Raw genomic sequence first — 15,000 nt, 5'->3', positions numbered from 1 at the left:
TTTTAATGTATGTAATATAACTATTTATATGTATTATCAAGTACATAAATGTAAACCAAACCAACAACTAGGTTTTCTAAAAAATATAGAAGTGCAGATCTTCAGAAATGGAGTTAGGGGGTTTTGCATCTGAACTCTTCAAATGAAGAGTTCAGATGCAAAACCCCCTAACTCCATTTCTGAAGACCTGCACTTCTATATTTTTAGAGAACCCCGTTGTTGGTTTGGTTTACATTCATGTACTTGATAATACATATAAATAGTTATATTACATGAATAAAATAAAAAAAATATGCAATTTAGATAGCTTTCTGTTAAATAAAAAATAATTAAGATTATTTTCTGAAATGGCACTTAGGGGGTTTTGCATCTGAACTCTTCAAATGCACTCAGAGAGTGCAGACATCCACCAATGTTAGAGTTAGATACTGGAATGTCAACATTCGCCCTGTCATTGCAATTCAATTTGCCGTCACCAGGGGCGTATAGATTTGTAGTCTAGCAATGGTGAAGAATCTTTTTTTTTTTTTTTATCCCGGTTCCGGTTCGTGATCACCACCAAATCACCACCACCAAAATGTAATCACGTGTTCCTTTGCCCATTATCAACGACTCCACAAAGTTACGTTTTTGAGTTATCCTGCTGACAAACAAACAAACAGACAAACCAACGCGACCGAAAACATAACCTCCTTGGCGGAGGTAATAAAAATTATAAATAGATCTACAGGTATATGGACCTGGGGCAGCGGGTAATCACGTCTTCCTTTTGCCATTTCTAACAACTCCACAAATTTTCATCATAATCCTAATCCAATCCTAATCCGACTTCTAGAGTTATCCTGCTGGCAAACAGACAAACAGACAAACAAACCAACACGACCGAAAACACAACCTCCTTGGCAGAGGTAACAAATAAATACATAAATAGATCTCTATGGACCTGGGGGTAGGAACCAATGATGTATAAGTCAGTGGAACAAGGTTATAGGAAAGAATAAACTAACACATAAATATATCAATAGATCTATATGGAGCTGGGGCTGGGGGTATCCGGAGGCCTGGCAGGACACACAGAAGGTTATTTTGACCGAGCCGCCACACACAATCTTAGCTCCTCATGTTTTTTTTTGGTCGCTAAAAAACGCGTATGGGGTCCCCCAGATGGGGTATGGGGTGTAAAAATAAGGTCCCGGGTGGAAACAAGTTGGGAAACCACTGGAATAAACTAACACATAAATATATCAATAGATCTGTATGGACCTGGGGGTAGGAACCAATGATGTATAAGTCAGTGGTAGGAACAAGGATATAGGAAAGAATAAACTAACACATAAATATATCAATAGATCTGACTCCGCCTACGTCACCTTGAGTCAATCAGCTGATTGATTAGTGTGTTTGAGACTCTTGTGTGCTACACTGCTTGATTCACCTTGTGCCCTGATGAAGGCCCTGTAGCGGCCGAAACATGTTGGCAGTGGCAGTATTTGTAATTATTTAAGTTCTAACATGAACTAGCCTTTATAATAAAGCGGTTTTATCTAAGAAGAGTGCCTTGGCGTCCTGCCTTTTTTTGACATAAATAGATCTCTATGGACCTGGGGCTGCGAACAAGGATATAGGAAAGAATAAACGAACACATAAATATATCAATAGATCTATATGGACCTGGGGCTGCGGGTATCCGGAGGCCTGGCAGGACACACAGAAGCTATTTGGACCGAGCCGCCACATACAATCTTAGCTCGTCATGTTTTTTTTTCGGTCGCTAAAAAACGTGTATGGGGTCCCCAGATGGGTTATGGGGTGTAAAAATAAGGTCCCGGGCGGAAACAAGTTGGGAACCACTGGAATAAACGAACACATAAATATATAAATAGATCTATATGGACCTGGGGATGGGAACAAGGATATAGGAAAGAATAAACGACTCCGCCTACGTCACCTTGAGTCAATCAGCTGATTGATTAGTGTGTTTGAGACTCTTGTGTGCTACACTGCTTGATTCACCTTGTGCCCTGATGAAGGCCCTGTAGCGGCCGAAACATGTTGGCAGTGGCAGTATTTTTAATTATTTAATTTCTAACATGAACTAGCCTTTATACAGTAATAAAGCGGTTTTATCTAAGAAGAGTGCCTTGGCGTCCTGCCTTTTTTTGACATAAATAGATCTCTATGGACCTGGGGCTGCGAACAAGGACATAGGAAAGAATAAACGAACACATAAATATATCAATAGATCTATATGGACCTGGGGCTGAGGGTATCCGGAGGCCTGGCAGGAGACGCGGAGGCTCTCCCCCAGCCGCACGGTGAGGTGGCTGGGCTCCAGCTGCACCACGGGCGGGATGCAGACCAGGCTGTTGGCTGGCACCTCCACCAGGCTGAGGTGCGAGAGGCGCGGGGGCTCGGCACACAGCAGGCGGCGCTCCGCAGAGCTCAGCAGGCGCTGGCCCTCCTCGTTTATCCAGCTGCGCAGCCAGTGCAGGGCGCAGTCGCAACGCCATGGGTTATCTGGAGCAGGAGGAGGAGGAGGAGAGAGGGAGGAGGAGGAGAGAGGGAGGAGGAGGAGAGAAGAGAAGCAGAGATGTATTTCATATGTAATTACAACAGTAGTATATGATGTAGCTGCAGCCAGTGCAGAGCACAGTCACAACGCCGTGGGTTATCTGGAACAGGAGGAGGAGGAGGAGAGAGGGGAGGAGGAGAGGGGGAGAAGAGGGGGCAAGAGAAGAGAAGAGAAGAGGAGAGGAGAGGAGCGGAGAGAAGAGAAGAGAAGAGAAGAGAAGAGAAGAGAAGAGAAGAGGAGCGGAGAGGAGAGGGGAGAAGATGGGATAGGAGGAGAGAAGAGAAGAGAAGAGAAGAGAAGAGAAGAGAAGAGAAGAGAAGAGAAGAGAAGAGAAGAGAAGAGAAGAGAAGAGAAGAGAAGAGAAGAGGGGGCAAAAGCAGAGATGTATTTCATATGTAATTACAACAGTAGTATATGACGTAGCTGCAGCCAGTGCAGAGCACAGTCACAACGCCGTGGGTTATCTGGAGTAGGAGGAGGAGGAGGAGAGAGGGAGGAGGAGGAGGGGGAGAAGAGGGGGCAAGAGAAGAGAAGAGAAGAGGAGAGGAGAGGAGCGGAGAGAAGAGGAGAGGAGAGGAGAGGTTAGGAAGAGAAGAGAAGAGAAGAGAAGAGAAGAGAAGAGAAGAGAAGAGAAGAGAAGAGAAGAGAAGAGAAGAGAAGAGAAGAGAAGAGAAGGGGCAAGAGAGGAGAAGAGAAGAGAAGAGAAGAGAAGAGAAGAGAAGAGAAGAGAAGAGAAGAGAAGAGAAGAGAAGAGAAGAGAAGAGAAGAGAAGAGAAGAGAAGGGGCAAGAGAGGAGAAGAGAAGAGAAGAGAAGAGAAGAGAAGAGAAGAGAAGAGAAGAGAAGAGAAGAGAAGAGAAGAGAAGAGAGGAGAAGAGAAGAGAAGAGAAGAGAAGAGAAGAGAAGAGAAGAGAAGGGGCAAGAGAGGAGAAGAAGGGACAACATCAGAGATGTATTTCATATGTAATTACAATGCTAGCAGTATGATATTGCGTAGCTGCAGCCAGTGTAGAGTGCAGTCGCAAAGGCAAAGCTACAGGCTATCTGGAGCAGGAGGAGAGGGAGAGAGGAGAATCAAAAATAAAATTTAAAAAATAGCTAATCCTACAAGAGAATAGAAGATGAGAAGAAGTAGAAAGAACAAAGATGTACAAATTAGAAGTAGGCTTACTGGTATGGATGTAATTACAAAACTACAAGAATGATACTGTATTATGCTATTATCTTTTGGGACCCGCTCGGAAATGAGATGTCTCACCTCAAGGGGTTACACCTTCATTTTTTATTTGAAATTGAAATTGAAATGTAGCTGCAAATATGTAATATCACACTACTGGTGGTGTAATTGGATATATAACAATATTACTAATTCTACTTTATACATCTCTGGGCAAGAGTGCATATTGGTCATGATCTGGAACAGGTGAGGGAGAGACAGGCAGAGTGAGCAGCACCGCAAACATGGTTTTTCTGGACGCGAGAGAGAGAAGAGTAAAGAGGGGCAAGAGTGGGTTTTTATCTGTGGAAGAGGAAGAGAGAAGGGGCAGCACGTTGGTCAAGTCGCTAAGTGGAGGAGGTGTGGAAAAGACAGTGAGAGAGGGAGAGTGAGTCGCAGCACCACTACTGGTTATCTAGACAAGGACGGAGAAGAAGAAGGGGGCGAGAGTGAGGTGTTATCTACAGGGGAGGGAGAGGGAGACTTAGTAACTATTGGAGGAGATATGAGTTGGTATTGGGATTGTGTCCTGGGGAGAGTGATAGTTTTTTATTTTTAAGATATGTTTATTGATTTCACATATAAAAGTACAATTAACATTGAAAGCTTCAATTTCCTTTTTCCCCCTTTCAAACAAACATTTTCATTCCCCCATCCCCCTCCACCCTCCTCACTACATACAATACAGTGTGTATATAACAGTATGGTTAAATAAGCTACTTTCAGAAATGTATAAAGACATGTCCCTTCAACTGGCAACCATCAAAAAATAAAAATAAAAAACAAAGAAAACCCAAACTATAGACATCATTTAACTTAGCACATGCAAAGCAGTAGTACTGAAAGTAAAACACACACAAAAAGAATAGAGAAGTTGGTTAGGGGGTCAGATTATGCTCTAGCAATGCTTAAGAATCCTCAAGCGTTTTTAATTTATTTAAGTATTCTAATGTATAATTCCAGGTTAACTCAAATTTCTCAGGAGCCCCTCTTAAGTTATATTTATTTTTTTCCCGACTAAGAAACATCATGATGTCTCTAAGCCATGTTGATGCCCTTGGGGCACGCAGTGATTTCCAGCAGGGGGGGAGAGTGATAGTTGATGGTGGTACTGTACTGGGAATGGGGCAGTCACACCACCATGGGTTGTTTGGAGAGAAGGTGGGGGTAAGAATGAGTTCTTATCTGTGGGGCAGGGAAAGAAATATATATATATATATATATATATATATAGAGAGAGAGAGAGAGAGAGAGAGAGAGAGAGAGAGAGAGAGAGAGAGAGAGAGAGAGAGAGAGAGAGAGAGAGTATTGGTGGGTAACTGGAGGAGATGAGGCAGAGAGAGGGAGACAGGCAGAGTGAGTGAGTATTTGAGGTTATCTGAGGGAGGAAGATGGAGAGATGGAGAGAGAGGTTATTTGGGGGGGTGGGGGTGGGGGGGTGGTGGAAGGGAGAGTCAGGGCCGCTGACAGCTTTGGCTGGGCCTGGGACAAAGTAATCTGAGAGGGCCTCCCCAGCCTAGTAAATACAATTTAATGAGGACCCAATTACCCAATTCTGGGCACCCTATCTCCCTTGGCCCCGGGACAACTGTCCCAGGGTCCCCCTCCCCCCAGCCCTCCGTCGGCACCCCTGTGGAGAGTTGATGGTGGGTGGTGATGCAGGTAGAAGGGGAGGGGAGGGGAGGGGGGGGGGGGAGAGTTGGCGTTGGAAATGGGGCAACAACACCATGGGGACAGAGAGAGAGAGAGAGAGAGAGAGAGAGAGAGACAGAGAGAGAGAGAGAGACAGAGAGAGAGAGAGAGACAGAGAGAGATAGAGGCAGCAAATGTTGGTTGTTATCTGGGGTAGAGAGAAGTAGAGCGAGAAAGAATGAGTGTTCGTGGTGGTCATGGTGCTCATGGCCAGTGCTAGGCATAGGCAGACTAGGCGGTCGCCTAGGGCGCCAAATGTCTTGGGGGGGGCACCAGCACCAAGGCCCACAATACAACAAATAAAGCATTAAACTTTGCATTTAATGGCCACTCAGTATACGTATATACATTGTACTAGATCAGCTGTGCTCAATCAGATGTATGACATTATGTTTACAGATGCCAATGTCAAATTCCACAAAAAGGAAAGATTGGTGCTCGCCTAGGGCACCAAATTGCCTAGAACCGGCCCTGATGGTGCTACCTCAAGGAAGGAGGGAGGATGTGAGTGAATGAGAGCTGTGTTGGTCATTATGGTGGTGTCTGTTGAGGGGCACAGTTACATCACCACTGGGTTATGTGAGGGAAAAGAGGGAGATGGTGAGAGGGAGAGAGAATTGGTGTGGATATGGGTTATGGTCACACCGCACTGTGAATTATATTGGAGAGAGAAAGAGAGAAAGAGAGCGAGAGGGAGAGAGAGAGAGAGAGAGAGAGAGAGAGGGAGGGAGGGAGAGAGAGAGAGAAACAGAGACACAGAGAGAGAGAGAGAGAGAGAGAGAGAGAGAGAGAGAAACAGAGACAGAGAGAGAGAGAGAGAGAGAGAGAGAGAGAGTGAGAGAGAGAGAGAGAGAGAGAGACAGAGAGAGAGAGAGAGAGCGCGAGAGAGAGAGCGAGCGAGAGAGAGAGAAAGAGAGGGAGCGAGAGAGAGAAAGAAGGCTTGGTGGTGGTGGTTTGTGGGGAAGTCGCACTGCCTCATGGTCAGACACGGGGGAAAAATAGACAGCAAAAGTGAGAAACTGGTGGTGAGGTTGTTAGGAGTGTGTTAGTCACACCTCCACGCAGGGCCGACGCTAGACGTACGCAGAGTACGCAGAGTGCTTAGGGCACCAACCAGGGCTTGGGGAACCAACTAGTGCTTAGGGCACCAACTAGTGCTTAGGGCACCAACTAGTGCTTAGGGCACCAACTAGTGCTTAGGGCACCAACCAGGGCTTAGGGCACCAACCAGGGCTTAGGGCACCAACTAGTGCTTAGGGCCCCAACCAGGGCTTAGGGCACCAACCAGGGCTTAGGGCACCAACCAGGGCTTGGGGCGCCAACCACTATGCCCCCAAAATAAGGCCCTCTTAAATTGATACTGACTAAAAAACGTCATTAAAAAATACTGAATTACATTACAAAATATATATTTATTAGTTAGTACGCTATTGTTATTACTATTTAAAATTGAGGGGGGCCTCCTGACCAGTTATGCTTAGGGCCTCCAAAATCTTGCCAGCGGCCCTGCAGCCATGGGTTGTCTGTGGGAGAGAGAGGCTGAGAGAGAAATAGGGCAATACTGTGAGTGGTTGTAAGTGTGACTGTGGTGTAAAAAATGATTGTTTGTGGGTGTGAGTGATGGTGTGTGTGTGTGTGTGTGTGTGTGTGTGTGTGTGTGTGTGTGTGTGTGTGTGTGTGTGTGTGTGTGTGTGTGTGTGTGTGTGTGTGTGTGTGTGTGTGTGTGTGTGTGTGTGTGTGTGTGTGTGTGTGTGTGTGTGTGTGTGTGTCTGTGTGTCTGTGTGTGTGAGAGAGTAATAGTGTGTGGGTGTGACTGTGGGGGTGGTCGCAACACCATACATTATGTGAGAGAAAGAGGGAGAGAGAGAGAGAGAGAGAGAGAGAGAGAGAGGGAGAGAGAGAGAGAGAGAGAGAGAGAGAGAGAGAGAGGAGAGAGAGAGAGAGAGAGAGAGAGAGAGAGAGAGAGAGAGAGAGAGGGAGAGAGAGAGAAAGAGAGAGAGAGAGAGAGGAGGGGGGGGAGAGAGAGAGAGAGAGAGAGAGAGAGAGAGGAGAGGAGTGAGAGAGAGAGAGAGAGAGAGAGAGAGAGAGAGAGAGAGAGAGGGAGAGGGAATGCTGGTTGTCAAGGTGGTGGGTGGTGGGATAGGCTCAGCACCATGACATTATGTGAAGGATGTGAAGAGGGTGTGAAAGCATCAGAAGGTGTGTGTGTGTGTGTGTGTGTGTGTGTGTGTGTGTGTGTGTGTGTGTGTGTGTGTGTGTGTGTGTGTGTGTGTGTGTGTGTGTGTGTGTGTGTGTGTGTGTGTGTGTGTGTGTGTGTGTTTGTGTGTGTGTGTGTGTGTTTGGGGGGTGGGGGGTTGGGTGGGTGTTGGGTACATAGACCTAAAGATAAAAATGTATGTCCTCAATTAAAAAAAAACCATCCACACACACACAGACACACGCACGCACACACGCACACATGTACACATACACACACACATGCATCCCGCGTGCACAGGCGGTGGCATCAACTGCTGTGGGCTGCACATGCTCAGATGCGGCGTGCCGGGCCGGGCCGGGAGGTGACCCACTCTAACAGCGCGCCAGTGCAGCAACTCATAATTATGGTGCATTACCATAGCTCACACTCACATCAATCACACGACTGTAAATTCTGCTTTAACTTCGATGAATTTGGCAGACTTGCACACAGCCAGGGGTGTCGTACAGGGGGGTAACGTGTGACTGAGTCACCAGGGCCCCATGCATAATAAAGGGGGGCCCCACACACACAGCGTGATTTATGTAGATAATGTACGGATATGGCTGGGGGGGTCCATTGATTTATGCACGTATTATCAGTGGTTCTCAACCTTTTTTTGAACAAACGCACCCTTGACCTCATCGTAAGCCTGGTATGGGGGGCTGTAGCGCTCCTGTTGAGAAACACTAGTGTAGATATATGGCTGGGGGGGGGTGGCAGGGGGGGTCACATTGGAGCTGATTGTACATAGGGCCCCCAATTTGCTGCTACACCCCTGCACACAGCAGAGCCATGTCAGCAGGCAGATCTACTGCGTGTGTGTTTGTGTGCGTGTAAGTGTTCTACTCTGCTACCATTACATTACATTACATTACATTGCACTTATCTGACGCTTTCATTTATTCAAAGCGACTTACAGTTATTATTTGTCAGGGTATTGGTTACAGGCCCTGGAGCAATGTGGGGTTACTGTAGGTGCCTTGCTCAAGGGCACTTCAGCCATGGTTAGGGATGTAGGGAGAGGTCAGGGGGGATTTGAAGATTGAAAGACCAACTCTCTAACCACTAGGCTACGGCTGCCCCATGTAATTGCCTTTACAGCTGAGATTAAGATATGTGATTTTTTTTGCATTACTAGTTGGTTTCTGTTTGTACCTTGTGCTGTAGTTGTCACGTTTGTTTATTTTTTGTCATTAATCATACTCCTAATGATTGTAACAATTTGTACAGCGTATTTACAAACTTGCAGTCTTAGTGGAAATGAATTATTCTCCAAGGGCACACTTCCATATTTAACTGCATGTAATGTGATGGGGAGAGGCGACGGATGAAAACGGTGATTGGTTTTGACTTTCTTTCTTTCCTACTGATGTAGCTCTTACACTCGCAAAACATATATATATATATTTTTTTTTTAACTTTTTTGTCTTTTTGACTTTTGTCTTTATTTGTATGATAGGACAGTGAAGGAGTGACAGGAAGTGAGTGGGGAGAGAGAGACGGGAAAGGGTCAAAGGACCTAAGCCAGATTCGAACCCATGTCATCCACATAGCAGATGAGTGCCCTAACCATTAGCGCCACGGTAGGGCCGCAATACATCTTTCACTTTGGCGAGGCTGTTAGGTGCACAGGAGGACATTATAGGCATGTCAAGCACTCAAGGTTTCAGTCCAGATTGAATTATGGTGGAAGAGAAAATAGTGAGCGAGTTTAAGCAATCATCATGTTATATATGTGAGACATATCTTCAGACAGAGTGAGTGATAGAGAACGAAAGATAAAGAGAGAGAGAGAAGATGAAAAAAGAGATGAGAGAAGATGTGTATTTAATATGCATGAACATTCCAGAGAGAGAACGCACACATTCTCCACCTAGTGTCCATCTAGTGTGTGTGTGTGTGTGTGTGTGTGAGAGAGAGAGAGAGAGAGAGAGAGAGAGAGAGAGAGAGAGAGAGAGAGAGAGAGAGAGAGAGAGAGAGAGAGAGAGAGAGAGAGAGAGAGAGAGAGTGTGAGACAGTGTGTGTGTGTGTGTGTGTGTGTGAGCGTGCGCGCACATATGTGTGTGTCATTCACACCTTAAGCGAGAAGGTGAAACAGAAAGAGAGAGAGAGGAAACTGGGAAAAAATGTGTGACAACCGAGAGAAAACTATTGGCAGCGAGAGTCTTTAAGATAGATAGATGATGGCATGATAGATAGAAGATGGAGCGATGGAGAGATAGATAGAGTGTATACGGAAGACAGGAAGGAAAGACAGCAGAAAAAACGGGGGTTGGAAAGTGAGGAGGAGGATGAAGGGATCACAGAGGGCGAGATGGCAAATAAAGCAAGGCAGGCAGGGCCGGGTTACTAACGCACAGGCTAGATATGGCTACAGCCTAGGATCCCCACCACAGGCTAGATATGGCTACAGCCTAGGATCCCCACCACAGGCTAGATATGGCTACAGCCTAGGATCCCCACCACAGGCTAGATATGGCTACAGCCTAGGATCCCCACCACAGGCTAGATATGGCTACAGCCTAGGATCCCCACCACAGGCTAGATATGGCTGCAGCCTAGGGCCCCCCACCTGCCAGGGGGGCCCAAATGGAATGCATTTGTGACAGGAAATTGAAATGAATTGAAAACAGGATGCAATGTTGAAAAATTCATCTGACATCCTGAGTTGGTAGACAGTTGACAGTAGACATGTCATCGTTAATTCCTAGGTCACTATTACGACACTGTCTATGTAAATTTGTCGTGAAATTTGCCTTCCAGGGCGGACCCCACAGCAACCTGTAGCCTTGGGGCCCCAAACCATCTTCATCCAGCCGGATAGAGAGAAGGGACGGCCAAAAATAATGCGGAGGAATGAAGGGAGAAAAGAGCACAAACTCCCTCCCCTGCCCATCCATCACACTGACATGCCTTGTTACCGCTCAGCTGACGCACTCTCACTCCTTACTTCCTGACCCACCCCCACACACACACTCTCTCTGTTTCTCTCTCTCTCTCTCTCTCTCCCTGCTCTCTCTCTCTCTCTCTCTCTCTCTCTCTCTCTCTCTCTCTCTCTCTCTGTCTCTCTTTCTCTCCTTCTCTCTCTCTCTCTGTCTTTCTACCTCTCTCTCTCTCTCTCTCTCTCTGTCTCTCTCTCTCCCTGCTTTCTCTCCTCGCTGGGACAGCTCTCTCTCTCTTTTCTCTTTCTCTCTCTCTGTCTTTCGCCTTCTCTCTCTCTCTCTCTCTCTCTCTCTCTCTCTCTCTCTCTCTCTCTCTCTCTCTCTCTCTCTCTCTTATATTTTTCTGTTCCATTTCTCTCCTTCTCCCATTGCTGTTAATTTGGCTTTCCCCTCGTGGACCACTTTCTCATGCCAGAGGTATTTCAATAAAGCACCACCTCGTTTGGATCAACCTGCCAATTGTGCACTCATCTAATCTTCATGTCAGAACTCACTCCTCCATATTGAACTGGCTGCTATTCTGTTTACTTCAGTCTATTTTTCGCCCAGGTAAAAATCATTTTGTCAAGTCATATTGCTTTCCTTTATTTAATTACCTTTATTCTCTGAGAAGGCAAAATCAGCTTCATTCCTTACAAAAAAAGTAATCAAACTCATCTGTATGATGAACAAACTAACTTTTCTTTAGCTATGTTGTAGCCTTTTACTGCAGATGGGCCCGTCGACGGGCCTGTTCACGCTTTGCTGAAAGCACTCAACTACATCATAACAACATTGTTATGGCATTGCAGAGAGCCTCATGTAACAGATTAAGACATTAGTCTTTTAACCCTTTGAGGAGTAAGGAATTTCTAGAGGTTCTTCTAGAATTTTACTGGAACACTCTACAGCTCCTATAGACGTCTGTGTTAAAAAATCTCGCTAAGACATTATGACATCATAATGAGAACTCAAAATTTGGGCAAAATTCTAATCACATATTTGTGATGGTACTCCTCAAAGGGTTAAGTATAAAAGTATAGGCTATTCTTGTTCAAACATCCCCTGTGTCACACAACACTGCTTTTCCATCTGTTTCTTTCTATCTTTCCCACATACCTTTCTGTTTATCCATATCCTATACCCAGACAGATATCTTTTGCCGTTGCTCTCCACCCTGAAAATAGCCTACATGCAGAGCATCTCCCCACTAAAACCAACAACCGTAGCAATAGCAACTGCAATAGCAATAGCACTGCTACTCCCATTACCAACAGAGGTGTATAAAGAAGAAGTAGAAGTACTCTTACAGATGTAATGATCATGATCTTGCATAGTTCATACACCAGGTAATCCTAATCACACCTAATGAGGCGCATACAATGTGAGACTAGGCTGCTTAACCTTTTACTTGATACACATCTGATTACCACTACCACCTGCCAATACAGAATGGCAACATCAATACAAATATCAGCACCAATACAAATACTATTAAAACACAAAAAGTGGTAGTGCCAGTCAACAGAATAGGCCAGATCATACATAAAAGTCTGGAAAACAGAGCAAGTTCTAGAGTAGTGTTTCTTATTGGGGACTCTACAGCCCCCAATGGGGCATTGGGGAGCCCTAGGGGGGCGTTGAGAAGGCTATAGCTGACTTCGTTTTTTTTTTTTTTTTGAATACTAAGGGGGGCGTTGGTAGGCTCATGATGAGGTCGAGGGGTCGTTCGTAGGCTTATGATGAGGTCCAGAGGACGTTTATTCAAAAAAAAGGTTGAGAACCGCTGTTCTAGACGGTGTCAGGTACAATGTCTGACTTTGGTACACATGCTTGTAAAACATCCGGTCCGGAGTGTAAACTACTGCATAATCAGGTGTCAGGAGGCGAGACAGCGTATCTAATGTCTCTCCTGTCCACAGCGGAGAGCAGGGGCCTAAAGGTGACATCACCAAATGTATTCCGTCCTTGCGGCACTTGAAGGCCGACGGACGTATGCCTGCCAGATTTCGTTGTTGCCTTCATAGGTGTCGGAAAGGGGGATGCAGTGGTGTATTTGTATCCCCTCTTTTGGGCTCCCTAAATGACACTTTCTCAACTCTTACTGCCGACAAATCGGTGGAGTGCAGCAACAGTAACATTGTAAAGAAATAAAGAATGAAGGGAAAAAATGCACCACCACTTTGAAACTCGTCCCGGCGCCCTTGGTTACCGCATGCAATTTGCACATGCGCGAAATCAGCCTAGCTCATCCAGACAGAAGTGTTTTCTAGGACACTGTTGCAACAAAACTATGGGTGGAAAACTTTTCTGTGATGCCTGGCACAATATGTGTCACTCGGCCTGGAATCCAAACGTTCCCAGGGTGTATGTGGAGGCAAGGCTTTGTAGGGAGCATGCAGCAGCCACACGACTGTTGGCTACACGAAGCCCAAATGTGTGCAGAAGACAAGAGGAGAACAAGCACGGCTCGGGTACTCAACACAAACTTTACTCATGCAGTCATTTCTGCAGAAATATACTGGAGACACTAAGTGCTCTAAGACACACTCTCTCTCTCTCTCTCTCTCTCTCTCTCTCTCTCTCTCTCTCTCTCTCTCTCTCTCTCTCTCTCATGCACATACACACACATACACACACCCCTTCTCCTTCTGCTTTTCCTTCACTACCTTTCTCTACCCAGCCACTCATCCATCCATCCATCCATCTGAAATGGACTATCAGAGTTTGGTAGTAGGCCCTACGTTAGCACACCTCCCTCTCAAAGCCTCATACAGTATCGGTAGCGCTGAGCTAACAGTATGGTCCTTTAGCTCAGTAGTATCGTGCTGTGCCTCCCATGCCCAAACTGATGCGTTGACTGGTAGGTTGCGGGTTCGATCCCCGAGTGGTGAGATACCAAACGTGTTCCCAGGGTGTATGAGGAGGCAAGGCTTTGTAGGGAGCATGCAGCAGCCACACGACTGTTGGCTACACAAAGCCCAAATGTGTGCTGAAGACAAGAGGAGAGCAAGCATGCCTCGGGTTCTCAACACAAACTTTACTCATGCAGTCATTTCTGCAGAAATATACTGGAGACTATATAAGTGTTTTACTCCAATTTTTTTTCCTTTCTCACTCTCTGTATTTTTTTTGCCACCATTTTTTTGTATCGTTCTTTCTCCTCTGTCTGTGGTTGGGAGTTGGGATAATCAGGCCGGCTTACAGCCATAAAACAGAATCCAGAATCAGACACGTAGACGCGCAGACATGCAGACAGACAGACAGACAGACAGACAGACACACACACAAGCACGCACACACCCACGCACGCACTAACGCACGCACGCACAAACGCACACACACACCTCTCTTGCTTCTCCATCAAGGAATGTGAAGAGAGCTGGTCAATGTGATTCACTTCTAATCCCAATCTTGTGTTGCCAAGACCTCAAGTTAAATCCTCAACGCCGGTTATCTTAAGCTATTTGCATTTAGAGTAACGTTTGAGACCACATCTGTCTTAGTTACCTGTGACCCGTAGCCCTGTCTCTCTCTCTCTCTCTCTCTCTCTCTCTCTCTCTCTCTCTCTCTCTCTCTCTCTCTCTCTCTCTCTCTCTCTCTCTCTCTCACACACACACACACACACACATCTTCTCCTCTTCCCTTCTCCTTCTCTACCTTTCTCCACCTAACCACATTTGAAACAGACTAGCAGAGTTTGGCAATAGTGTGTGACACTGAAGCCTCATTCAGTATCAGACCTCATGCTCAGCAGTATGGTGCTGTGCCTCCTCCCTTACCCAAACTGGAGCGTCGACTGGTAGGTCGCGGGTTCGAGCCCCATATGATAAACTAGCGCAGATCACCTCAGTTACTCATCCATCCATCCATCCATCCATCCATCCATCCATCCATCCATCCATCCATCCATCCATCCATCTGAAATGGACTAGCAGAGTTTGGTGGTAGAACGTTAGTAAACCGCCCTCCCAAAGCCTCATTCAGTATCAGCAGCGCTGAGCTATGGGTCTGAACCTCATGCTCAGCAGTATGGTGCTGTGCCCCCTCCCTTACCCAAACTGGAGCGTTGATTGGTAGGTCGCGGGTTCGAGCCCCAATTGATGAACTAGCGCAGATCACCTCAGTTACTCATCCATCCATCCCTCCCTCCATCCATCCATCCATCCATCCATCTATACATCCATGTGAAATGGACTAGCAGAGTTTGGCGGTAGAATGTTAGTAAACCGCCCTCCCGAAGCCTCATTCAGTATCGGTAGCACTGAGCTATCAGTCTGGACCTTAAGCTCAGCAGTATGGTGCTGTGCCTCCTCCCGTGCCTAAACTGGAGCGTCGGTTGGTACCTGTAGGTCGCGG

General features: G+C 46.2%; 1 protein-coding gene across 1 annotated transcript in view; it reads right to left on the bottom strand.

Annotated features, from left to right (window-relative positions):
* Positions 1 to 15,000, bottom strand: part of lrrc24 (leucine rich repeat containing 24) — a gene marked incomplete at its 5' end in the record, with an annotated part of 25,322 nt that overhangs the window by 1,892 nt on the left and 8,430 nt on the right. Inside the window, one exon of the mRNA XM_063192981.1 lies at positions 2,255 to 2,517. Coding sequence (XP_063049051.1) covers positions 2,255 to 2,517 — 263 coding nt within the window. The remainder of the gene's footprint in view (positions 1 to 2,254; positions 2,518 to 15,000) is intronic.

This window comes from Engraulis encrasicolus, unplaced genomic scaffold (genome assembly GCF_034702125.1).
Source record: "Engraulis encrasicolus isolate BLACKSEA-1 unplaced genomic scaffold, IST_EnEncr_1.0 scaffold_27_np1212, whole genome shotgun sequence".
In the NCBI taxonomy this organism is placed as follows: Eukaryota; Metazoa; Chordata; class Actinopteri; order Clupeiformes; family Engraulidae; genus Engraulis; species Engraulis encrasicolus.
Note: the sequence above shows the minus strand (reverse complement) of the source record. Positions and strands in the feature narration are given on the sequence as shown.